This window comes from Micromys minutus, assembly GCF_963924665.1.
Source record: "Micromys minutus genome assembly, chromosome: 7".
Lineage (NCBI taxonomy): Eukaryota > Metazoa > Chordata > Mammalia > Rodentia > Muridae > Micromys > Micromys minutus.
This window is the reverse complement of record NC_137976.1, coordinates 37,130,483-37,156,670: the sequence shown is the minus strand read 5'-3', so window position 1 is coordinate 37,156,670 and position 26,188 is coordinate 37,130,483. Positions and strand designations below refer to the sequence as shown.

Here is a 26,188-nt window from a genome sequence, read left to right as displayed (position 1 = left end):
GACTAGGAGCTATTTTTAATGGAATAATGTCACTTTTTATTTCTAAAAACTACCTTGTAGCGAAATTGACCTTTTGCTGCATAAATGCACATGTGTAGATCAAGCCTCCACTACAATCAGAATTAGAGTGGCACTGTCACTACCCCTCCTCTGCCTTCAGCTCTAGCTTCCCCCTTTTGAGAATTTCACACATCGTAGAACATCTCTGTGACTAGACACAGGTGACTGATGGCTTCGCTCAGAACCATCCTGAGACCCTTCCCAACGTGTAAACCAGCATCATCACCAAGGTGGGAGACCATAAGTACAGTGTGTTCCCTGGGTTTCAGGGCACCAGCCTCTCAACTCACATCAGTCTCTGCCTTCTGTTAGGAACGGGTGTTGGCCACAGTGTAAGGTTAGTGCTTGAGGACTACCATTAGACTTAGCTTAGTGATGTCACATTCTGCAGTACACAATCATTTCCTGGGTCATAGTGTTCATCATCTACACATGAAGAACACTGAGGATGACATGCATACGTTAGAAACCGAAGGACTGTAAAAAAAAAAGATTATTAGCTAGATTATAAATAACCATGTTTTAATTTTTCTGCAATAATTAGTGGATTGATTTCCTGGCCTACTTAGTGAAATATACTTAATAGAGTAAAATGAAGTAGTTATATGGTGTCTGTTAGGGGGTTTTTGGTTTCAGGTTAACAGAACAGCCAGCTAAAAGTACCTGACGTGCGGGGATTATGTCAGCTCTGCAGAGGCAGGTTCTAGGGTTGTGTCAGTGGTCTCCACCATGTTGTGAGGAGCCCATCGTTTCCCATTTCTGTTCCTCTTCAGTATGAAAACAGTGATGCTCATTGCATACTTCTTGCTTGTAAGATGGCTGGAGCAGCTCCAGACACAGCATCGTCATACAGTGACATTCATGTGTAGGAAGCAGGGGACTTTAAAAGATGATGTTCCTACATGCGTGCACATGTGTGTGTGTGTGCGCATGTGCTAGTGCATGCACTGTTTCCCTCTATTTCTCACCACCTCAGTTTTTGGACAGGGTCTCTCTCTGAATCGGAAGCGCATTTCTCTTATGCTGGCCAGCCAACTCCCAGGATCTTTCTGTTTCCCTCTCCACACAACCCCGGGGTTACAGACACAGCCCACCATGCCTGTCTTTTTATACAGGTGCTGGGGATATATACTCTTCCCCACTGAGCCATCTCCCAGTCTCTACAAGAGTTCTTGGTGTGTTTCTTCCTCTTCTCTTCCTCCTCCTGCTCATCTTTCCCTTTGTTCTTCTGATTTAGAGAAAGATGCTTCCTGAATGAATCCAACAGACTTCACAGACACTGCTGGGTAAAGTATATCTCAAGCATTTCTGTGTCTATGTACTTCGAGGTAAGCTCTGGCAGGAGGGAAGAGGGTGAGAAAACAGTCCCTCAAACAGCAACTCCATCTGCAGCCGCCATGGGACCAACCACTGCCGTTGGGATAAGGCACTTCCAACTACACCATGGAAAGAGCCGGGGCCTTCTCGGCTTTCTTTGTTTAACTTCTCCCTTTGTCCCCTTCAGTGTTGATCATCATCATCATCATCACCACCACCACTACCACCACCACCATAATCACCACCACCACCACCACCACCACCACCACCACCATCACCACCACCACCACCATCAAAAGAAACATGAAAGTCCAGTTGCTCATCCTCTACATACAAAGGCCCTGCTCATCCACTTCAATCTTGGCCTTCTTTGTGTCTTTGGATAGCACCCATTTCCAAAACCTCTAAAAACCATTTGGAGGCTTAAGAGAATTGCTGGCCTTAGAATGGAAAATACATTTTCCACGGCCTAATACACAGATGCCAACTATGAGTTGAACCGAAAATGTTTATATGAGTAAGAACCGAAAATGTTTATAAATAAAACAAACTGATCAAGGGCAACTTTCCAGCACCAGCCTGCAGTGAAAGGCTTGAGAAATTCCAGGCCTACCCTTGCTCGCCTGTCCTTACTGCTGCTGGCCTTGTGGTCCACACTGTCCTTTTCACCATAGGAATGACGATGTCAGTTTCCCCCTTCCAGCTGTGGTGAGAATGAAAAGACAGTCAGTGCCTACCTCTGGAAGCAAGTCCTGGGCTCCTGACTCAAAGAAGGGAGAGCCATTGCTAGGCAATATTTCATTCTGCAAAACTTGAAGGTGTCCTGTGTTTGACAGAGTGGTTCTGCATCATCCCGTGGAGACTGCAGGACGGAATGGCGGTATTGGACCACTTGACTCTGTGCAGCCAAGTTCCCTTCTCCTGAATGAAGGCTCCCACTCTGTGTGAGTCACTGTAATCCAAACCTTATTATTTCACTTTTTTCCCAGCCATTTTACCACATAATCATTTTTTTATGGGAGAAAGGAGAATGAGGATTTTTTTTTAAAGACCTCACCCCAAAATGCAGACACAGTGAAGTATTGACCGGTTAACTAGGAAGGAAAGCAAAAACCATAGTTCTTAGGAAATCTGCTTAATAAAGACTTCGGAGAAACTTTACAAACATTTATTTTTGAGACAAGGTACCTGCATAGTCTAGGCTGGCCTCATATTGCCCAACCTCTTGCCTCAGCCTCCCTAAGACTAGGATTACAGGTATATCCAGCCATACTTGGCCTTCCAAGGACCACTTTCTATTTGTCAAACAAAAGCAGAATTAGCAATGGGATTCTGAGCCGATCCTGGTGAGAAAGACTCTGGGTTGAACCTTTGAGTAGCTCCTTTGGCTCCGAGGACTGGTAATGGGCTTTTCTGTAGAGAAGCCAGCAAGGATGTGTTCTGTGGTACAACCAGTTATAGAAACCAAAAAAAATGCTGCTAACCACAGGCCATGGCGCGATGGGATTGCTGGGACATATTGCAAAGCAAAAACAGCAGCAGCGGTTGGGAGATGTTTCCTTTTATAAATATTGTATTAATAAAGCCAGCACCAAGTCACACAGTAGATGAGAGCCCCAACCTTCCGCAGGCTGCTCTCACTGGGATGGCTGGAACACTGGCTGGGAGAATGACGGCTCGTCCAAGTCAGCGGGTTTTCTAGTTTAAGTGTTCCTGGGTTATGTGAAAGGATTTTGAAGACTGGTGCTGTTCTGGGGGAATATTCCCTTAGTCTGTAGTGCAAGGGAACTGAGAAAAACCTAGACTGGGGGGATCTCGGTCAACCATGAGGTGAATGTGAACATCAGTGGAGGGCTATGGATGTTAATTTAATACTAATGAGGAGTGTAGAAAATACCACCACAGGCAACTACTGACTATTGAGAGAGGGTGAATTAGCTTCTCCCAGAGATGACCCCCTAATTGGTTATCTATTACAACGTGCTCAGCCCAACGTGCACGCAAACAGAAATGGACATGGCAGGTTGTATTTATATATTTGTGCATACGTGTGTGTGTGTGTGTGTGTGTGTGTGTGTGTGTGTAGCAATAATAAAGAAACAGAGATACAGCAGTTGTATTTGCTTTTGCTAATTAGCACTGTAAAGGAGGGTTGTGGGCCAAAGGACCAGGAACACAAGATCAGAAGTAAGTAGGTGTGACTTAAGTCACATACTTCTTTTGCTGTCTTCTGGACAGGTCACACAAGCGCTGGAAACTACTGCTGACTACAGCCTTGCAAAACGTGGGTGCGTTGACTTTTCTCCTGCCACTGCACAAGCTGCCATTCGCTCTGTGCTTAACACACTTTCTTCTTTCACATCTTTTATATTTATGGGTAGAATTCAGGTAGTAAAAAAAATGTATGTTAACCTAGCGTGATGGTTAATACCAACAGTTCAGGTCACAGCACTTAGAACTGCTTAAGAGACAACGCTCTGGGCACAGCTGTGAGGGATTATCTACTTTAAATTGAGGAGGGAGACCCCAAATAAACATGGAAAGTGCCATGCCATGGGCTGCAGTCCCAGATTGCACAATGGCAACGTCAGCTGAGTACCAGAATTCATTGTTCTCTCCGGTTTCTGACTCCTGACAGATGTGATGTGGCCCGCTGCTGCCTGCTCCCACAGTCATGCCTTCCCAACCATGATGGACCTATAAACAAATACCCCCCCAAAAAAATCCAAAAATAAGACCCCTCTCCCTTCAAAGATGCTTCTTTGTCTTCTTTTGTCTTCTTTATAAGTATGGCTGCCCTAGAACTAACAGGCTGACCTCGAACTCACGGTGATCCACTTGGCTCTGCATCCTAAGTGCTGGGATTAAAGATGGTGCACCATCAGGACTGTTTTCTAAATGGCTTCTTGTCAGGTGTTCTGTCACAGCAAGGGGGTGAATACCTGATGTAGCTGGTCCACACATGCTTATAATCTTAGCACAAGGGATACTGAAGCAGGAGGGTTATGAGTTCAAGGCCATCCTGGACTGACAGTGGGTTTGCAGCCAGCCATCGTTTCTATTCCAGATAGTGTCATTTTAGTACCAGTCCTAGGATTGCTCCGTCTTCAGGCTCAACACAGGTGTAAGAATCAGTCATTCCTACTGCCTTTTTAAACTCAAACCTATTTTATTGTGTACACTAGGGAACTTATGCCGCTAGAGCAGAGGCAGTGGACATCTCATATTTCCACTTAGGTGGGAGCACCTGCTTTGGTCCTGTAGTAACCAACTGCTGACTTCTGCTCTCTGTCAGAGTCAGGCGCAGTTTAGCATCCTTATCGTCTCTGTTCGCAAGATGCTTTCGGACAGCAACTGCTTTCTTAATCAAATGGTAGAGATCTTCAGGGAGATGGGGCAGGGCCTTTGGACGTAAGGATTCTCAAGGTTTTATCACCAGTCACAAAATGGACCTGTGCGACACCGTGAGAGCTCCTCAGGATCACCTATTGGGGAGAGAGTCAGGCCTTCTTGGCCAGTTTGTGAATCTGTTTCTTCACTTTATCCATGTGGGGACACTACGGTGGTAAGGCAGTGCCAACTGGGACAGGCATGTGACCCACAATGCTGGGGGTCTCACTCCTGCTGCTTCTATTTTGGGTATCATTAAAGAAACTTGCTTTTTGGTGCATTTTATATTGGATACTCAGGACATGGCTAAGCATTGCTTGATCTACAGAAAAACTTGGTTGTCACTCAGTTCTGTTGCTTAATTCAACAGCTGGTTTTGGAAATCTATAACTTCATCCAGCCAGGAGATTGGGACTGACTGGATTGCTAAAAGGACTTAGGTTTGGCTCGCTTGCTCTTGCTTTTAGGGCAGACCCCTAGGGAACTCACCAACTCTGAGGTACAAGGACTTCAAACAAATTCTCTTAACACTTGGTCTAGAGCTCAAACATATGTATTATCTTTATTCCAAGAACATTTTACTGTACATATATTTTTGCTCTTCCTCCTCTTCACCCCACTGTGGGCACCTCATTTTTTATCCATGTAGTTAGGATTATACTGGACTCCATCAATCCAGGCTTTCTCCTTGAGACAGATGGCTCAGAAACATCCCAGGCTTTGCTAGATATCTTTGCTTCTATTACGTCACCTGCTGCTGCCTTCTGCTCTTCCCTTTAGCTCTGGACTCCACCTCTACAGGGAAATCTTTTTAATCCTTCTCTTTATCAAGTGGATTGCCAGGATGACAAAGGAGGCCAACAGCGTCAACGCCCCTGTCACAGTGTAAGCAAGTCCCAGGAAAAGGCCTCCTCCCCCGATCCATGTGAGGGTGGAAAGAACGACAGACTTCTCTCCTTGGAACATGGTCACTGGAAAATCTAAGAAGATCTGTTAAGGACCTGGCTCGGTATTTATCATCTGTGTGCAAACACACTGGGTTAAGTTATATAAAGTTGATACTTTTTCATAGACAAAAAATTCCAGGTGATTATTGTTTTATGTGTTTCCACACAGTTAACCAAAACTCTATCTGGCTAGAATAAAATTAGTCGATACAAGGCTTCCCTCAACATAGCTATAGTGTACAAAGGAGATGTCCACACACTTTGATCTGAATGATTTGCCAATATCTAGCTACTTAACAGATAATCTAACTCTCTTTGATGAGTCCAAGGTCGCACAAAGGATATGGACGGTGTTCGCAGCAAACCTGGGTTTTTTTTTTTTTTTTTTTTTTTTTTTTTTCATGAAACAGGAGACTCAGAAAGGGCCAAGTTCCTTAACTGGCTAGCCTTTAATCCCTTCAACAGAACAAATTCTTTCAGATGAGTAAGAACAATAAACAAAGCATCAGGATGAACAGAGAAACGGTTTTTAGTGAGAACTCTAAATCTAAAAGTGGTGCATTTGTCAGGGTTTTGAAAAGTCAGTGTCCCTGTTGCCTGTGAGAAAGTGTTTGAAGTGGCTTTGCTATGTAGCATTTTAATGATATCATCTTCAAGATGCTTGTGGCCTGAGGGTTTTAAACATCTGGTGCCTTTTGTAAATGAAACTAATAAACAAACAAAGACTTCTCATAGCAACACGGAGGCATTTCCCAGAAAAGCCCTTAAAAGGGCTCCAATCTCTTGGCAAGGATCTATTTAAAGGCATAAGGAAACATGTTATTCTATCTCTCTCTCTCTCTCTCTCTCTCTCTCTCTCTCTCTCTCTCTCTCTCTCTCTCCTGTAATTCTTCCTTATCATTTGGTCCTTGGGTGCCGCCTTGCCTCAGCTTCTGCCTGTTTCTCTCCCAGTTCATTTGAAAGGTCCAGCCCTAGCCTCACCAACAGACCACCCTTTTTCCCTTCTGTAGGACGGATGCTGCACTCTAGGCTTACTTCTTTAGCCAGGCCATACATGGGTAGGGAAAGCAAAGTGCTGACACTTAGCACTGAAGTTGTGCATGAACAATCTAGAGGTCAGCGTTCAAGTGTGGCTATTAGCAAAGTCAGGAAGGAGAGCCATGTCTGGAGAAAATAGAAACACTGTCTCCCTTTTAGGACACGGCTTCCTTTTCTCACTCCCATCCCAAACTCATCACAGTAAAGGGTGAGGGCAGCATTGTTGTCTGTGCCTTTTTTTCCTCGGCTGTCTCTTCTATGTTTTACTCTTTCAATAGACACAAGGTCTGTGGGATCAGAAGATTGAACCTGAGAGAGACACAACCCAGGCAACATTATCTCTGTTTTAAAGCAATAGGAAACAAAGGTTGATAATACAGGGATGTCAATCAGAGAGGAGTGCCCCTACCCTTCTACTGGACAGTTCAACACACCTGTTCCAGGAGAAAGGGGAAATCTGGGAGGAGAAATCCAGGAGAACGAAGACCTTTCATATTGCGTTTTCCATCCAAGGACTAGGAACAGAGCTCAGGGAAAGAACATTTGCTCAGTCCTGGGAAAAAATAAAGAAGAGTTTCACATTCAGCCTCTCCGGGAGCTAGAGAGACCGCAGAAGTGGACAGTTTAGTGTGGAGCAGCTCTGGTCTGTGGGTATTCCTCCAGAAGAATCCCAGCCTGTAACCTTGGCATGCTACCAGAGGTATGGGTGCTCAATTGGGTGGCTGTTTCAAAGCTGGGTGGGAGCCTGCCTAAGAAATCTACCTGCTTCAGGGAAATGAGCTCTGGAGACCACGGTTAGTATACATTATGTATAAATTTATAATTTCTTAAAGACAAGACTTACACTCGATAGTTAAATCTTCTTTGTTTTTTTTGGAATCAAGAGTCACATTTGTATTTTTAAATTTGGAGGGAAAAGAATCACAGTCTGTTATTCGAACATATGTCTTCTAACTTGGCCCATATGTCTGTTACTAAGACATCAACTCCCACTGGCTGGCTCTGAACCTAAGAGAGGATACACATCTGCAGCACACAGCTCACAGTATTCCTGGCAGGGATGAATCAAGCTGTCTGTATCCCCACAGTGAAGTCTTCATTGACCAAGCCATTGTTTGCTGGCTTGTGCGCATCTAGTTCATAGGTAGGTTCGGCCAAGTACAGAAGCCTCACACTTCCTGGGGTGGTAGGTGGGGGAGTCGGGTTTCCCTTGCTCTACCACTTTCATCTAAAAGTTTTGTTGTCTGTCAGTTTCTGCTGGTCCAGTCTACTTTCTAAACGTACTCTTAGTGCCCCCTCCCCCTACTTCCTTGACTCTCCCATCTCACCCCACTCTATTTGGCCCTGCCTTACCCCAATGCTTTAGATGTCTAGACCCTACCATTAAGTGGTCTTTCTTGGGGACAAGATATCCTTCTATTTATCCATACTGGACAGTGTTACTGTCTGTTACTTCTTTAAAAAAAAAGACATGTTAGGGATAAAATTCAGACATTTATGTATGATATATGATTGTGGAAGAAGCAGGGGACCCCTGCATATGCCACTTCAGAACACTGTTTTAGCTGAAGGTACTTGAAAGTCACTCTTGAAAATGTAGAGGGAGATGAAAAATACCCTCAGACATGTGAAGACATACTTTAAGTCAGGTGAGAGGATAAACATCTTTAATATCAGCACTGGAGACAGAGGCAAGAGTTTAGGGTCAGCCTGGTCTACCGAGGGAGTTCTAGGATAGCCAGGGCTACCTAGTGAGACTGTGTAACAAAAAAAGGAAGGAAGGAAGGAACAAAGAAAGAAGGAAGGAAGGCAGAAATACTTTTACCTTAAGAATCTGCACAAACAAATTAGGTTATACCAATCCTCAGGTGTCCTCCCATGATTGATAACTCCTTTTAAAACCAGTATGTAAATCCACACAGCCATCACTTCTTCCAGTCTCTTTTTCTTGGAAGGGTTCCAAAATAAAATGTCATCAAAATTTGCATGTTTTACCCTGACCTTTCAGTTCCAAGGTCGAGTGCTCCCTGAACCCCCATGAATGGAAGGCTCAGCTTTCCTCCTGTATGCCTTCCTATAAAACACATTGATTTTCAGTGCTCCACATATCTGCCTGGAGGACATACAGAAAAAGGAATTCTACAACCAGTACCCAGATTTTTCCTTCTCTCAGGGGGGGGCGGGGGGTGTGGCACAGGAGGATACTGTAGGAAATGCTCAAACTGTAGTTTCCAGCAGGTAAGCCTTCAGCAAAAGAGTGCACGCGGTTGAGTCGGCGGTACAGTTTTTTGAAAGTGGGAAAGGCAGCCGTCCTCATCCATACAATAAAGTCCTCATTGACAAAGCCATTGTTTCCTGGGTCATCTAGATCCAGTTCATAGATAGGTTTGGCCCAGTGCTGAGGCTTTGCACTTCCTGTGGTGGGCGGGGAATGAGGAACAGCAGAGAGAAGTCAGTTCGCCCTTCACTTTTCCTTACGAGAAAGAACTACATTCCCAGTGGAAGAGAGATTGAAATTTGACTTAAAAAATGAGTGTGCATACAAGTTTAACATGCAATCATTAATTATATTGGTTTTTAGCATTCTAAGGAAGAGTATAAGATAATTTTGTAGGGCTAATGAGAGATGATATCAGGGTCTGTAGGGTTAGCTCAGTGGTCAGCATGAGAGGTCAAGACTACAGACCTGAGTTCAATCCCTGAAACCCACAACAGAGTGGGAGAAGAGAACCAGCTTCTGATCTCTCCCATGTGCATGTAGTACACTCATTCCCTGCCCTGTATACACACCTACACTCACCCTAAGATAAATAAATGGAGAGAGAGGGGGAGAGTAGGAGGAGGAGGGGGAGAGGAAGGGGAGAGGGAGAGACCAGCACTGGAATCACAGGCCTAGTTGTGATTCCTGTGGTTTTGCTCCAACTCTTACAAGTCTGTTTTCTACAGGGAGCATGGTTGTCCCCATGAGCACCCTCGAGAACAGAAGTGCTCTCATCCGTCCACTAGTATTTATTCTCTCCGTGTCTGGAACACACCAGGTATTCAATTAATGTTGATGGAGGGACTGAAGAGGCTTTTAGTCTGCTAACGTTGATAGAATCCATGCTGGATTTCAGATAGTTAACCAAAAGTATCAAATTGTGAGAGGAACTTTTTTTTTGTTACTATAAGGCTAGTTCCTCTACCTACAGGAGACACAAAAATAAAGAAGAGGCCTCTTGGACTGGTGTGGTGTCACAAGCTTTAAATCCCAGGCCTTGGGAAATGGAGACAGGTGACTCAGTAAGTTCTCAGTCTGCCAGGACTACGTAGTGATACCTTGTCTCAAAGACAACAACTAAAATCTCAAAACTGAAACACCACTCTTTCTCAACTGGGACTGTTTGCTTCTCATAGAAACCCCCAGACAAGAGCTTTTAATTTTTATAAGCTCATTTTATAGCCTTTTATAAAGGGTGTTTTAATAAAAGGTGGTTATAAAAGCTACATTAGGTGTGGTGGAGTAGATTCATCTGCTAGAGTATGCCTTTAGCCACACATATTTCCTCTGGAAATAATTCTGTGTTAGAGAATCCTCCTCTGCAAACATCTTAGAACCCGCCTGTTTTGGCCTTTCCCAAGACACCAGTCACTGACTCAAGTTAAACAATATGTGTTTGGGTCTCACATTATAGGTCCCTGCTGCTTTCTAGTTTGACTTGTACCCATGACCCAAGACAATGTATGCCAGGGATAACTGTGCTAGATGCAGCATTGTTAGATATGCAGGTTCTGATGCCCTCTTTACGTGTGTCTCAAGAGAGTGACAGATAGATAAAATAAACATTTAAAAAACAAAAAGAGCAAAATGTTGGTTCCAAGGCCTCTCTATCACCTAATCCCACCACTTCTGACACCACTGGATGGTGTCAGAAGCATAGTCTGGTTTGCAACTCAGTTTTCTTATTTTCCAAGTTAATTTGGGTCATTTTTTAAATACACCCATCATCTATCCATTCATCTATCTCTTTGTTTTTTTTTATCTATCATCCATCTATCATTTATCCATCATCTATCTATCATCTATCAATCTATCTGTCTGTCTGTCTGTCTGTCTGTCTGTCTATCTATCTATCTATCTTCCATCCATCATCCACCCATCATCCATCCACCCATTTTTCTATCCATCTATCCATTCATCCATCCATTCATCCATCCATCCATTCATCCAATGGCATTTTTGACTGTTTACTATATATCAAAATTCAGGGGTGATAAAAGAAACTGCCTAAGATCCTTGAAGAAAGTTACAGACAGCTGCGCAGAGTATAATGTGATGGCTTGCTGAGTCAGAAACAGAGAACAGCAAGAGATAAGAAAAAGCCAGAGACTGTATTACAGGCCTGAAGTGGTAAAACAAAACAATGTTCCTTGAAAAACTAACGATTGAAGTTAGATGCAGAGACTAGAAGCGCTAGTCAGCACAGGAAAGCCCCGGATGATGGCTGGTGTGCATGAGCACATGCAATCTAGAATTTATTCCAAGCCGTCTATATGCACATGACTTCATTCTTTCAGCCTCTGGACATGGGCTTGCCCAGGAGGTGATGAGATGTTCGTGTGCAGTGAATGGGGTGACTTCATGAAGTCGTGATTGTGTTGGAAAGATAATCAGAGACCTCTTAGTCTAAACATGGTGTAAGGTATCCCTGTGACCCCAGCCAGCTGCTCAGCATTCCAGCCAGCCACTGTGTAGTTTCTGACTTTGCCTGTTAGATGTGTGAAGCCGGCAGACTGTCACTCAGAGGGGTTGGCGTTTAGGCAATTGTAGGTCCGGTTCTGTGTTCATGCTGCCTGTGTAGGACACAGATCCTGCGCAGTCCTGTTGAAGTGTTGGCACCCTCAACAGCCACTTTGAGCCTATATGCTCTAAACACATCACTAGGTATTATCTGGCCAATAAATCCTTTCAACAGTGAAGAGGCAACAGCTGGTCTATGTGAATAAGTGCATTTTCTTCAGGTTGAGGGGAATGACATGGTTTGGTTGACATCATCCCACATGGCAGCGACAGTGCTGCTGTGGAAACAGAAGATGTAAAGGGGAAGAACATCTGAACTTATGAAAAGTCTGTGAGTGAAGACTGTGTCCAGACAATGATTCTAACTCCCACAGAAGGTCCGTTTATATATCCTCCTGGGGCATGCCTTCACTGGCATCCTGTGGGGCTGGGTGTGCGGTGGCACACTCCTTACTCCTTTAGTCCTAGTGCTCAGCAGTCAGGGATAGATAGGAGGATCTCCGAGTCCAAGGCCAGCCAGAGTGAGGCTATGAGACCCGGTTCCCAGGAAATAAGAAATGAATGGATTCACTTTTATTTTTACTTATCTTTTGTTTACATAGCTTTTGAATCAAAGTCTCACTATACATCTCAGAATAGCTTGAAGTTTGTGGTCCTCCTGTTTCACTGTGTGTGTGTGTGTGTGTGTGTGTGTGTGTGTGTGTGTGTGTGTGTGTTGTACCTTTGCATATGTGCACAAGCATGTTTATGCATATGAGCATGTGTAGACTCATAATCAACTCTGGTTGTCTTCCACCTTATCTTTTGAGGCAGGATCTTTCTTAAACCTAGAGTATACCAACTGGCTAAACTGTCTGGCTAGGGGCTCCAGGGATCTATCTGTTTCCTCCGGTTCCCTGTCCCCAGAACTATGGTCACAAGTCGGTAGTGCCACACTCAGCTTTTATGTGGGTAGATGGGTTGGGAACCGCAGTCCTGAGGCCTGAGCAGCAGGCACATTGCCAACTGAGCTCTCTTCCTAGTTCCCGAGTTTTAACTTAAAATGTTTTTCATAGCCAAAGAAATGGTCTCAATGTGTTTCCTTCATTAGCACAGAATGAACTGTGAACTGTTAGACGAGCCAGTTTTATGTGAATGTCTTCAGACAAGCAGTAATAAACCCCGGGGTTTAATTTCTTATAGAATCAAAGCAAAACTCTTAGAAAGTCAATCACGAAGATAACGATCTGGCATTTATTGTGGGTGTTATTATAAAGTTAAGAACTTCAGCGATCAAGTTTAAATGGTTTGCTTGTGTAATAACAGAACATGTGAAGGTTTGGTGAAGCTAATTCCCTTGGTAAATCGGAAAGCAACAGAGAGGAAATGTCCTTAAACAGGTATGGTGCACACATAAATCACATTAATGCCACAAGACATTACATACTTCAGCATGAATATTATTCATTAAACAGAATTTTCAGAAGGCCTGAAACCTTAATGAATGCTTCTGCACATCAACAACTCATGTGTTGCACAAAGATCCTGGGCTTTTTCTTTTCTAATGAGCCCTTTAACTTGCATCGTGTGTAAGATAATTGAAAATCTTTTCTTAAAGCATGCAAAAGAGGTAATGTCAGAAATGATACCCTGTGAAGACTTTGAACAATACTTATTGAAAACTAAACTTCCCAACGAGGAAACATTAAAGCCTACTCATGTGGCAGCAAAGGAATAATTGAACATGTTGCATAATAATAGTTCAAAAATAAGACTCAGTTTTAAAATCTTATAATTATGCCTTCGACTATTTTGGTTTCTATAAAGACTATTTTTTTTTTGATTAAAAACTTTCTATGCCAGAAATAAAGTGATATTGAGAAAGTCCAGGATTTATGCACTGGCATCTAAACTTAATGAGAAATTCAAAAATAGAAAAACCACCTACGAGGTAAAAAGTGCCCATGAAAATCCTTGGATTAAAATGCTAATGTGCTTCATTGCAATGACTGATAACTGACATCTTCCTCCATTTTACAAGACGGGCTGTGGGCGTGGAGATCGTATTTACTCAGAATCGAAAGAAAAGACTCACTGAAAGGCAATTTCAGATTATTACCTACAGAATTCATCTTTTAAAGTTGCAGACCAAATTTTGAAATAATTAAAAACATTAAGGTCATAACACTTATGGCCAAGACATTAATTTAGCAAGTGAATGGCTATTCAACAATTATTTCATGTACTATCATCAAATATTTTGATAATCACAAAGGGAATATTTTAACACATGATTAATGTGCATTTATATATTTAAATTTTTGAAAAACCAGCATTATACAAAGAAGATTTAAATTTTAAAAGTAGACCTGAGCAAAGTTATTTTATAGGCCCATCAATACTATATCAATTTATTAGTCAGTAAATGAGAATTTTAAATAAAGAAGCCATTCTAAAAAGTGTATCCAGTTGAAGACAGGCATGGTGTATTTGCCTTTAATCCAAGGACTCTGAAGTCAGAGGCAGACAGATCTCTGAGTTTGAGGCCAGCTTGCTCTACACAGTGAGTTCTAGGACAGCCAAAGCTACACAGAGAAACCTTGTCTTGAAACAAACAAACAAATAAAAGAAGCCTCAGGGAACTGGGCATGATGGCACGCACCTTTCATCTCAGCACTGTGGAGTCAGAGGTAGGCAGAACCCTGTGAGTTCTGGGGTAGCCTGGTCTACACAATGAGTTCAGAACAGCTATGCAGAGATACTCTGTCTCATTAAAAACGTGTGTGTGTGTGTGTGTGTGTGTGTGTGTGTGTGTGTGTGCATGCGCACGCGCGTGAGCACACACACACACATACACACACACACACACACACACACACACACACACACACACAGAGATAGATAGGGGTATCTTTCTGGATGGTACCTGCAAATGTACTAGTGATGTTACTGGTTCTTGGATTCCGAAATTTGACATACTTGTCTGTCCACCACGTAAGCCCACTCTTTAGCATAGGGACTTCTATCTGTGTAGACGAGTCCAGGTTGTATGAAAGAGTTATGGTATCTGAAATAGATTTAAAATTATAGTGGAAATGTTAGGTAGTCATTTTGCCACCTTTCAAAATGCAGACCCAGATGCAGATGTAAAACAAATTAGAGGTGTTTTTCCTCAGATACTCAACACACCTATGTGCCATAGATGCTGGTTCGTGAGATCATTTTTTCCTTTACCAACACTGGACCAATTATGGAAAATTATTCGTTGGCTGCATTTAACTCATGTTCCCCAACTGTTCCTTCAGATTGCTGGTGAGGGAGAAGTTATTTACAAATGTAACGCCAGCCATCAATGTCCTGGCTTTTCCTGGATAAAATATTTGGCACTAAACAAGCAAATCAAATCAGCCACTAAACTGCCCGGGGGTCACCCCGGATGTGGAGGGGATTACAGTTGTGAAAGAGGTAGAGAAGAGTCGCCTACCGTTGAATATGCTGTTGGCAATCGCACCGCAGGGAATGATGGGAGTGTCATTGTGGGACATTTGGAATGGAGAACAGTTCGTAGTATCCTGTATGCAAGATGATGTATCCATGAGAAGCATTTTTGGCAAACTCAGACTATTAAAAAGAGAGGCCACCGGCAAGGTGCGCCAGCTCTGGTTAGTGGGTGGACCGCTCTTGCTCTGTGTTCCTCAGGGCCTCTGGCTCACTTAGACCAGAAAATGTCCATTCTTTGGAGATATGTGTGCTTGTGGGTGTCTAGATCTGTTGTTTCCTTGTTAACAATACAGAACATGTCAAAACTATTTGCAGGAGAGATTTTTTTACCTTGCTATGCTGAGTATCCTGTTAGGTCTCTATGGAAACAGTTTTTGAAACCTTCCTTAACTTGTACCATATTCAGAGGATTCTTTGGGTCAGGTTCTGTAGCTAGATGACATCACAGGGAAGTGCTTGCTATACATGTTTAGCCTGTCACTTCCATAGACTACCAGGAGAAGAGACACTACCATATATAGTCTGCTGACAATAAAAAAATCATAATTGTAGGTCCACAAAGATATCCAGTCAAACCGAAGGTCTTTTAAGGCAATTCTCAAGTAGAATGAATCAAGGGCTTCAGTTATAGAAAGGACAGACAAACATGGTTAGCAAGTGAACCAAGTAGAGATCAAGGTCTCTCAAAACTCATGAGAGGATAATTACTTGGTTGCCTAGCACCCACACTACCCGATTTAAAGGGGGACAGTTCTCTCTCTCCTGGTAATATTTACCTAAAATGCTCAGTCCCTCCACCTAAAGTAAGAATGAAACAAACATTTCTGTCTTTAAAACCCTAGATGCCGAGGCCCACCCCACACCTGTCTTTTGGATGGAAATAACCGCTCGGCTTAAAACAAGATAACGGTACACAGAAAGGAAGGGGCCTTACCCAAATATCCTTGCCCGCCAATTGGATGTTGCTTCTTGATAAAATATAGCGATAGAGATTCTGATAGAAACCATACAATTTGTAGTACATATAAACATCACCCTGCACAGAAGAAGAAAAGAAGCAAACGCTATGAATTAACTGGAATGTTAGTAAATATTATCAACCCTCTATCCCCCGCAAAACAGACAACCGTATAGAAAACACTGATGGGAATGGAACACTTCTTTTTAGGAAGTAGAAACTACAACCTAAAAAAAAAAAAACCAAACCAAACAAAACAAAATGAGACAGGTCTCTGTGTAGCCTCTAGCTGACCTGGGACCTGGCTGGCTGGATTTACAGAGATCTGCCTGCCTGTATGCCTGGAGTGCGGGGATTAAAGGCGGGCCCGCCATGCCCAGCGTTAGGCTGTGTGCTTTCAGTACGTCACCTTCTGGTTTACAAATATCGTCTCTTTTTGGCAGCACAAGGAAAAATGCTTTGCATAGCATGTTCTGAAGTTTAAAAAATGTTATTCACAAAATTTCAATATCTAGATATTTTTCATTGATGAAACCCGTGTCTTTTTGGGGTTCCTGGTCAATGTAAAACAGTTGGAACAGCTCTGGGATAAGCTGTCCCAGGAGCTCCTTTGGTGTGGGAACTCCAGGTACAGAGGTGGTTCTCAACCTGCGGCTTACCTACCCTTTCAAGGGTCAATTCTTTCACAGGGGTCTCCTAAGACCATCAGGAAACTCTGATGTTTATGTTATGATTCGTAACAGTTGCAAAATTACAGTTGTGAAGTAGCGAGGGAAGTAATTTTATGGTTGGGAGGTCACCAGAGCCGGAGAACTGTATTAAAGGGTCGCAGCATTAGGAAGCTGGAGACTTGTGTCGCCAATGTGATTTGAGAATTGAAAGGTCGACAACATCCTGGTGGTTTTCCCAGTGAGAGTGCAGTGAAAGAGGGAGCGTCTCTCTGCTCATCCAGTATTTACTAGCGCTCTTAGTGGGACAGCAGTCAAAGGCTAATGACCGTGTCCGTGAAGAACAGGCTGTGTAGTAAGACGGTGCTGGAGACGGTATTGTCCTGCTACATAGGTATACTATGCCATAGTGGGATATGGTGTACCTGTGGCAGCCACCGCTGTGGGATAGGGACCACTTGTCTGTGGTGATGTGTTAAAACCTGTGAGGCATCTAGTCTCATTGTACTAGATGGTGGTCTAGGAGCAATCGGGTAAATAGCATTCTAGGGTTTATTTTGGGGTGGATGGGGCGAGGAACTGGCGTGTTGAGTATTTCAATAGTGAGTTGGTTTTAGTTGAACAACCTCACTAGGAGGATTGTATGGGGTGTGGTTCTGAGTTTGTGGGATAGTTGTCAAGGAGTGATCAGAAGGAGGTGCTGGCTGGCTGGGCTAACTGGGTTTGTCAGATGGGCCCGTGCTTATCTTTGTACCGCGCCAAAGCTTCAGGCAGGGGTCTGGTGGTGAGTTCTAGCTTCCATTTCAGAAGCTGCTTTAATCCCTTCCTTCGGGGAGGACAAATGAACATTAGGAAACGTTTTGTGTATGGCATTTAAGAAAGCACCCCAAGCCCTGTCCTGCCCTTTCAAAGAAAGTCTAGGTGATGTAAGAAACTGGAGTCACTGAGCATGTGCGGATAAGTGTGCGCGCTAGGCACTTGGAAGCTCCCCTGCGCTCGGGCTCTGGTAAAGTACATCAGTAGCTTAGCTCTAAATTTTGTGCTTTCCCCACAGACAGATGGGAATTGATACTAGGTTTTATCTTCGGGATTTTTTTTTCTTCCTTCAAAAATTTAACTATTCTGAGCCTTCAAGAAGGAAAGAGGAATTCAGAAGTTAGGAGAGATGCAAGGGTAGGAGGAGCTAAGTAAGGACTAGAGCCAGGAAGGTCGTAGGCTCAGCATTTCGTAAGATTGTTCAGCAGGCAGTCAGGAAGGCTTATGACAAGTGCAGTATCTCACGGGACTTTCCTCTCCTGGGGAGAGCCTACCTTAGTAGCTCTGTTGTGATCAGCCCCTGACTCATGAATCCCATTGGATCTGCGCAGAGTGGCTTCAAAGCACACGATCCCAGCAGTAAGAGCTGAGAAGGGATTTTTTTTAAAGTCTCCGAGGTCTTACCTAGCAGTTGACTCAAATGAGAAATGTATTTTATTCTGTTTCCCAAAGATATTTCAAAGGCGTATGCTGTGCTCTGCATTCTGAATCTCCTCACCTCTTCCTCAGTCCCTCCCCCCCCAGATACCTCAGGGCTACTTAAAACTGGTCCCAAGCCCAAGTCCTTATCATCTCCTGAAAAACGACTTCCTTTTCCCCTCGCCCCATCTTTCTTAAAGGACAGAGTGGACAGCTCTTCTTCCGAGGAGTTCCAGGAACTTTCTTCACTGAATCTCCCCAGGACCAGTATTCACACGGGAGTTTAATCACCCCAACAGCAAGGGATCCCCCTTTATTTCTTGGCAAGCCTCCCACCGCCAGAGAGCCAGGCTGAGATCCCCTTTGGGGCTGGTGAATCCAACTGCCTGGTGAGTGACACTAACAGTGTGTGACCTCACCCAAGTCACGTAGCTTCTCAGACCAGTAACGTTTTCACTTAACACGAGGTGTTACACGGAACAAGTTCTATCGCCCTGCCCACCAAGATACTCATGACAGAACCTGAGTGGATCAAGTTAGGTTGGAAGGTTAAGAACCTTCAAGTTTGGGGGGGGGGGAAGCAAGAACAACAGGGGCATGCCGAGGGTTTGAGACTCACCTTTTCTACCTCATTTCTTGGATTTTTCAGGTTTTGGAAAGGATTGATGGGGAGCCCAAACCTACCATGGAGAGGAAGCAGAAGCTGCTGGAACTCACCTCCATTTTCTCCGGAAGGTAAAAGGGAAGAGAACAGTTGCATTCTTTGTCAAAATTAGAACTGTCTTCCCGCAGCTGAGCGCAATTTGCACATATGTTTGTATAATTTATCTGCAAGGCAGCGAAAACCAAAAAAACGGTTCACTTAAAGGTTATACGAGTCCACATCTTAAAATTTAATGCCCAAGCCTCCCCAGAATTGTCTATTTTTTTTTTTCTTGAGATGGAGGCTGTGACATGTGTTCTGTGAAGGTGAGCTTTTCAGGGATCCTTGGGAGGCAGCCTTCTCTCAGTCTCCCATTTGGTTGCCTGAAGGCCTTTTTTCCACTGGCCCGGAACTCCATGGGTCTGTTGCATGCTTTTGTGATCTGCTGGGACGACGCTGCTGACCTCTTAGTCATAGGAGAGGCTACTAGGAAGGTATTAGTCAAAGGTTCGTGAGAGCTGTGCCCATAGCCCGAGTCTAATCACCTTCACAAGGCAACTCGTTCTTTATTTTCCCATTTTATTGCGTGGAAAATATTCCTATTATTATTTTACATGTCCTCTGAAAAGAGTTACTAAGAGTGATCAAGCATGATTGCAAATATTTCCAAACTATATTCTTGATGTATGTGGAATGGTTCTCAGATGGAGAAGGTATTGTGGTCTGCTTTTTGAAAACTAAGTTCTCTGAAAAACTGTATGATGAATTCTTTTAAAAAGAGTCACACGTCCCTCCCTCGTGGGTGATTCCTGTGTGCTCTGGCAAAGCAGCCAGCTGTCCTTTCTGGGAGGATGCAGTCGCAAGGTTGGGAGGGGAGGCTCAGAGAAAAGGGCCCAGGGGCTGCTCGGGTCCCAATCCTGTGGGTAGCAGGCTCTTCTTCCCTGCCTATGAGGAAGAGTAGAGAGGATTCGGGGACCATGGAAGCTCACAGGAGCAAGAGCATGGTACTCTCTTTGGTACGGTGCCAATAGGATGAAGGATTTTTTGTTTTTGAAGAGAAAACTAGCAGGGGAAGAGAAGAAATATTGAATCTTGAAAAGCCCCTGAAGGAGTTGAAGTTGAAGTGTAAATTCACTAAAGTGCTAAAGGGCTTTAAGTCACCATTCTTATATACATGACATGGCTTGAATGATTCCTTTGGTAATTATTTATGCCGTTTCTGGATGTAGAACTATAATTTATAAAGAGCATTAAGGAACAGGACAGTGTGCCAGTCAAGAGTCACACGCACAGCACACTGAACTGCAGTAAGGGGACACAGGATCCAGCGTGGCCAAAATCCGCTTTTGACTGGAGTGTTATATTTGACCTCCAGTCTACTTGTAATCACCAGCATATTTCATGAGACACTTTGTCTACAGGTGACATCACACTTATCTCAGAGTCCATGTTGAGTTATGGAAACATAGACCTAGAAGAAACGTTTCATGACTGAACACGTTCTGATTAGATTGGTATCTCTGTTGCTTTCTGCCTCTAACATCATAGGTGAGAAATGCATATCCCTCATATACTGTGAATGCAATTCAGTGTTCAGCTGAACTTATAAATTTATAGATAAAAAACTCAACAAAGACTGAAATCATAGAAATTTATAGAATTTGAGAGGCAGGTGTCATTTGTACTTAATGTGACTTGTAAAGAGAGTAATTTTCTGCTCTCCAGGGCTAAATGAGAAAAAGGAAGGCCAACTTTGAAATCTTTCCTACCAGGCAAGGGGTTGGTCATCCTGGCTTGGGGTGTTCAGTTTATTTTATCACTTGGTGAGATTAAAAAAAGAAAAAACCCACCAGCAACAAGAAAGCTTCTCTGTGCAAATGGAGATTTACTCTCTGGATGCTGCTGGTTCCCCAATAAGGTATTAGAGACCCTGTCTGAAACACATAAAGCAAACCATCAAACAGGCTTACTGGAAAACACCCTCTCATGTCATGGGATAAAAGTATTTAGTTAATAGCATCTGAAGACCAGCCTTAGTCAACAGCCAGTGATGGATGGGGTCATTGCCTCATGCACAAGGTAACATAATTCAGCAGTGACTGCTTCTTAGTGAAGACTACCCCTCCCCACACGTGCCAAGTCTTCCTTCCAGGGGAAGAAAGATATGACAAAAAAAAAAAAAAAAAAAAAAAAAAAAACCCAAAACTGATGGAGAAGCAAATAAACCGAGCTGTTTTGTAAGTGAAAAGCAACCTTGCTTGCAGGCACATTGCTTTGATATTCCTCATCCCTTTCAGCATAGGCAAGGTTCATGGATTAGGATGGAACTGGCCATGTAGAACAAGCTGCTGGCCTTGAGCTCACAGAATACCAACTGCCCCTGCCTCCCAAGTTCCAGGATTAAGGGTTTGGGCCACTAGAGTTGGATGGACATGCGAGTTTTATATACCATTGTGGGGAAGTTAATCAGCATAGCCACTATGGAAAGCAGTGTAGGGATTCTTCAAAAGGTGGGTCTATCATAGGATCTGGCCATCTCGCCCAGTACACAGCTGAAGAAAATGAGATTAGCACATCAGAGAGATACCCACATTTTTTTGCTATTCTGGCATCAATCTCACTGTTCACTGACAGATAGATAAAATGATATAAGGGATCTACAATGGAACATTATTTGGTCATAAAGACAAAATCTTGTCATTTGCAGCAAGATGAATGGATACGGAGAATATTAGGACAACGGATACCGCATGGTCTCGCTTATATAACAAACATTGGCCGGAGGCCAGGAAGTTCAGTGGAAGTCCCAGGGATGTAGCTGGACCATGGAAACTAAACACAGAAAGAACAATCGTGCTGCACAGCACAGCATTGTGTCTGCGGCTCACAGTCATTTCCTACATACTTCATGAACATGTATGAGAGGAGCTAGAATATAGTCACAAAGAAATGGCAAGGAGAGGAAAATCATAATTCCCCTGGTTTGCACATATATATATATATATGTATATATATGACTGTGTGTGTATACTGAAAAAAATCACTGTGCCCAGTAAACTACTACAACCATGTTAATTTCAGAAGAATAACATTTAAAAATGCACATGCTTTTAAGAACCCTAGATCTTTATTTCTGGCTCTGTGCTCTGATTTTGGGATCTGTGTCCTGTAACATAATAGGATTACTGGGGTCTGGCAGTCTTTTGAACTTGCCTCTTCTTTCACCTGTTTGCTGCTTGCTTACTTCTTTAAGGTCACCCGACTTGGCCAGGCTCTCCTACATTAATGTGGCCAGAGATGGCCGACGTGACAGTGTGAACGAATGAATGAAGTCATCACTATGTGTTCTCCTCCTCTGTATTCCTGCCGGCCCACAGTTGGGTGGAGCCAGTCATCTAGTTTCCCGATGAGGGGCTGGCTATGTCCTTAAAGTCATTGCTCCCATTTAAAGTCCCAAACTGAAACCTTTGGAAATTAAAACCATAACACAGGACAAACCTCAATTTCCTTGGTGCTCTTTGCAGACAATAGAAGGATGATGCCCATAGAGAGGCAGAATCCTCCTGTGGTGAAAAAGATAGAGAGGACCACGGAGGCAGAGAAATCTAGCTGGTGGGTGGGCAACGTTTGCTGCTTCAGTGCTGTATTTTCTGGCAGTCTGGACAGGTCATACTGGGGTATCATCTCCATTTTGGTCCTGTGGGTAACTCACATACTTTTGGGACATTTAGAACATTCTTACTTACAGTAATAGCACACAACGCTAATGGTGCATGAAAAATTACATGAGGTTGTGAATTCGATTTTGCTTTCTTGTTCTCTAAGCAGACCTGCTAGGTACAGTGAGCACAGCACTCTCCAAGCGCTGCTGGGTGTGTTTTCCTTAGGCTCAGAAAGCCTGCCGTGCTAAAGCGCCATGCCTATAAACGGTCTTCTCAAGTCTATAAAAACCAACATCCACTCACGCTCGGAAGCAGTTGTTATGGCTTGGATTCAGAGATTTGTTGAGTATGTCAAGGCAAAACATTCCCAAATTTATCTTTAGAACCTTGTGTAAATCTTTGGCAATTATTACAATTGAAATCAGGGCTATCCACTTTGCCCCACATATGGCTCCAGTCTAACAGGAATATGAACTAAATTCTGGAAACACACTGAATTTATAGCTAGCGTTTCCATTTGTGATACAGAAAGAAAAACAAACGGATTTGGAGAATATATGTGTATGTACTGAATTAACTTCAACAGCTTTCTTACTTTTTTTCAAACATAAGAGAGACCCAGGCAGAACAGGTAGATTGCAACATCTCGTTTTACCGCTGGAGAGAGATGGCTTAGTGTTTAAGACTGCTTTTCCTGAGGACCCACGTTCAATTCCCAACACCCATAGGGTGGCTCACAACTGTCTGTAAATCCAGTCCCAGGGAATCCGATGCCCTCTTCTGGCCTCCTTGGGCAGTACATGCACATGGTACACAGACATTTATCTAAGCAAAATATTCATACACATAAAATAAAAATCTTGAAATAAAAAGTCTCTCTTACATCTACACATTAGAGGATAGTGAAGTATTATCAGATATTCAGCCTCAAAGTACAGCATTAGCTCTGCTTTGAGGGTTTTCTGTCTTGGCTGTAAGCAATTTATAATTATTCATTTAAAAATGCCAGAGGGTGCAGCCTATGAATTTTATAAAGTAGGAAGAGAAACCATAGTGTCTGTCTGTCTGTCTGTCTGTCTGTCTGTCTGTCTCTCTCTCTCTCTCTGTATGTGTGTATGTGTGTGTGTAAAGAAGGCAATGACAAATGTACCTGATTTAAAGAGTATCTAGAGAAAGCAAATACATACAGTTGGAGGTATCTAATTCACAATCACCCTTTATACTTGCAAAACAAGCAAAGCAAAAGCCAACTCCTCATGGAAGAGTTCTGGTGTACTATTTGAATCTGACCCGTAAGTGATGACAGCCAGGCTGCCGAGGTTCACTGGGTGAGGTATCAGGGAACACTTGTAGTCAACAACATCTACTAGCTGTTTTCTTAAACGGGCCTGGCTAAGGGCTTGGGTTTAAAGGGCAGCAATAGAGAATGAGATTATGTGTGTAAAACTGTCTCACAAGGCTTCGGGCACGTCTGTGACTTAGTTCCTGCTCCAATCCTGGAACAGTTAATGCTCAGTAAAAGCGTTATCTCTATAGCGAACCACTCAGAACAGTGTTTCTTAGGCTTCTTATAAAACAAGATTGCAAATACAAAGTTTCACAGGCAGTGGGCTCTTCAAGAAATCAAATGTCTAGCTATATAAACATGTATTATAAGGAATGGTCTCACACAAGCACAGAAGCTACGTCCCAACTCTCTCAGAGTCCAGCCAGTGTCCCAGTTGAGTTCCAAAGATGAAGAAACTGGTATAACCTCAGAAAGAGCCAGTTTTTCAGTTAGAATTCTGTTATTGGGACAAAGGGAGGGGGCAGCCTTTCTGTTCATGTTAAAGGAAGGGATGAATCCCACTCAGATCATAAAGTGCAATCTGCCCCCTGAAAGACCCAAAAGCAGCTGAAAGAGATGTAGATATTTGCATCCAACCAATAAATAGAAGCTGCTGACCCCTGTGGTTGAATTAGGGAAAAGCTGAAGGAAGCTGAGGAGGGGATCCCATAAGAGGACCATCACTCTCAATTAACCTGGACCCCTGAGGTCTCCCAGACACTTGATCACCAACCAGGCAGCATACACCAGCTAATATGAGGCCCCCAAGTATACAGCAGAGGAATCACGGGCCTGAATTCAGCCAGAGATGCACCTAACCCTCAAGAGACTTGGAGGTCCCAGGGAGTTTAGATGTCTGGCAGGATGGGTGGACTGGGGACATCCTTGTGGAGACAGGGGAATAGGGAGGAGGTATGGGATGTGGAACAGTAGGAGGGGAATAAAATCTTGAATGTAAAAAAAAAAAGATTTTTACAAAATTACCTTTAAAGATAAATAATTAAATAATTATTCCTTTCTTTGTAACCACAAATTGTTGTCTGTCAGCAAGAGAAACTGGCTGAGGAAACTACCTTGCTTGTCCACACTTTGTTAATCTATAACAACTGCCTAGTTTTGAATGTACATGGTTTTTGGGGAATATTTTTTTTACCTGTTATTTCTTGTAAAGGTATTTGGGACATAATTGTTTTTTCACAATCATCCACTAAAAGAAAATTAAAATGTAATCACACTGCAATTTTATACTGCTTGAAAGATTTTTCTGGGGTATATAAGCTATGGAAGAAATGAAGAATGGGTGGCTGGAACATTATTCCTTCTACCCATCAACTATGTGTATGTATGTATGTACGTATGTATGTATGTATGTAAAGTTTGTCTGGGCATGTGTTGTAGCTTGCTTCATACACACACACACACACACACACACACACACATATGTATGTGTATGCATGAAATGCTTGGAGCCTGCTTGTTGGAGCTTTGCTCTAACCATTGTGTGTGTGAATGTGTATATGTCTGTCTGTAGGTCTGTATGCATGTGTGTAGATATTTGTATGAAGTTATCGGACTCTGCCTTTTGTTTCTTCCACTGTGTGTGTGTGTGTGTGAATTTTCTTCCCCTCTCCTTCCTGCTAGCCTCAAGGAGTTGAGAGTTCAGTTTTTCTGCTGGTCACAAGGAGTGCCAGGATTAGAAAATTAAGGTTTGTTCCCTCAGAGAACAGCAGTCCCTGCAGGTATCTGGATTCACCCACTTTAGTGGTTCTAAGCAGTGATCCCGCTGTCTGCCTCAGTTTAGCCACCACGTGAATGCCAAAGCTGGTCACTGGCAAGGAATAAGAATGACAGGTTTGCTTTGGCCATCATATAAATCCACACTTCCAACGAACTTCAACTCCCCAGTGGCTCTCCTTTCTCTTCCCTCCAATCAGGGCCTTTGAAGATGGTGCGCTTACCTGTTTGATGAGTGCCATTGGCAGCTTTAAACCAGAGGTGGTGCCAGCAGCGCTCACTAGTGCAGGAGTGTGTGCTGTGCTTTGCTGGGCTGTTTGCTACCCTGTGAGCTAGAATAACTTAATGTGGAACTTTATCGGCGATGGCACACACTTCATGTGTGCTTGTTGTATGCTCTTTTCCCCAAAGACGGCTCGTATTCCTGAAAGGAATCCAAGTTCTGGGCCTTGTGAGACTTAGTTTTACTGTCTATACAATAGGAATAAGGACTGGACATTGTGGTGATTCAATTCCAGCACTTGGGGAGCAGAGGATGGCACATCTCCATAGTGAGAGCTCATCTCAAAATAATAATAAAGATGGATTAAAATGTGAATCCTTTTCCTTTGGGAATGTTTCAGTGATGATGTAGGCTATAGGTGTTGTACTGACAGTGTTTACACAGAAAGTAATCAGCCAACGCTTTTTGAGTGATAAAATGGAATTCCATCAGCAGCTGGTAGGGTC

The 26,188-nt window shown here is 43.2% G+C and overlaps 1 protein-coding gene and 1 pseudogene across 2 annotated transcripts; both read right to left on the bottom strand.

The window, feature by feature from the left end:
- Positions 1 to 4,567: 4,567 nt before the first annotated feature.
- LOC308422812 (small ribosomal subunit protein uS15-like) lies at positions 4,568 to 5,023 on the bottom strand (annotated as a pseudogene). Its single transcript has one exon. The product of its transcript is annotated as a small ribosomal subunit protein uS15-like (transcript).
- A 539-nt stretch (positions 5,024 to 5,562) lies between these two features.
- Positions 5,563 to 22,426, bottom strand: LOC308422811 (cell cycle control protein 50C; the record flags this gene model as incomplete). Its single annotated transcript, XM_080919480.1, has 7 exons — positions 5,563 to 5,747; positions 8,958 to 9,167; positions 14,438 to 14,578; positions 14,996 to 15,083; positions 15,947 to 16,048; positions 18,811 to 18,921; positions 22,235 to 22,426. 7 exons carry the CDS (start codon positions 22,424 to 22,426, stop codon positions 5,563 to 5,565), a joined length of 1,029 nt encoding a protein of 342 aa, XP_080775606.1.
- Between the last annotated feature and the right edge of the window lie 3,762 nt (positions 22,427 to 26,188).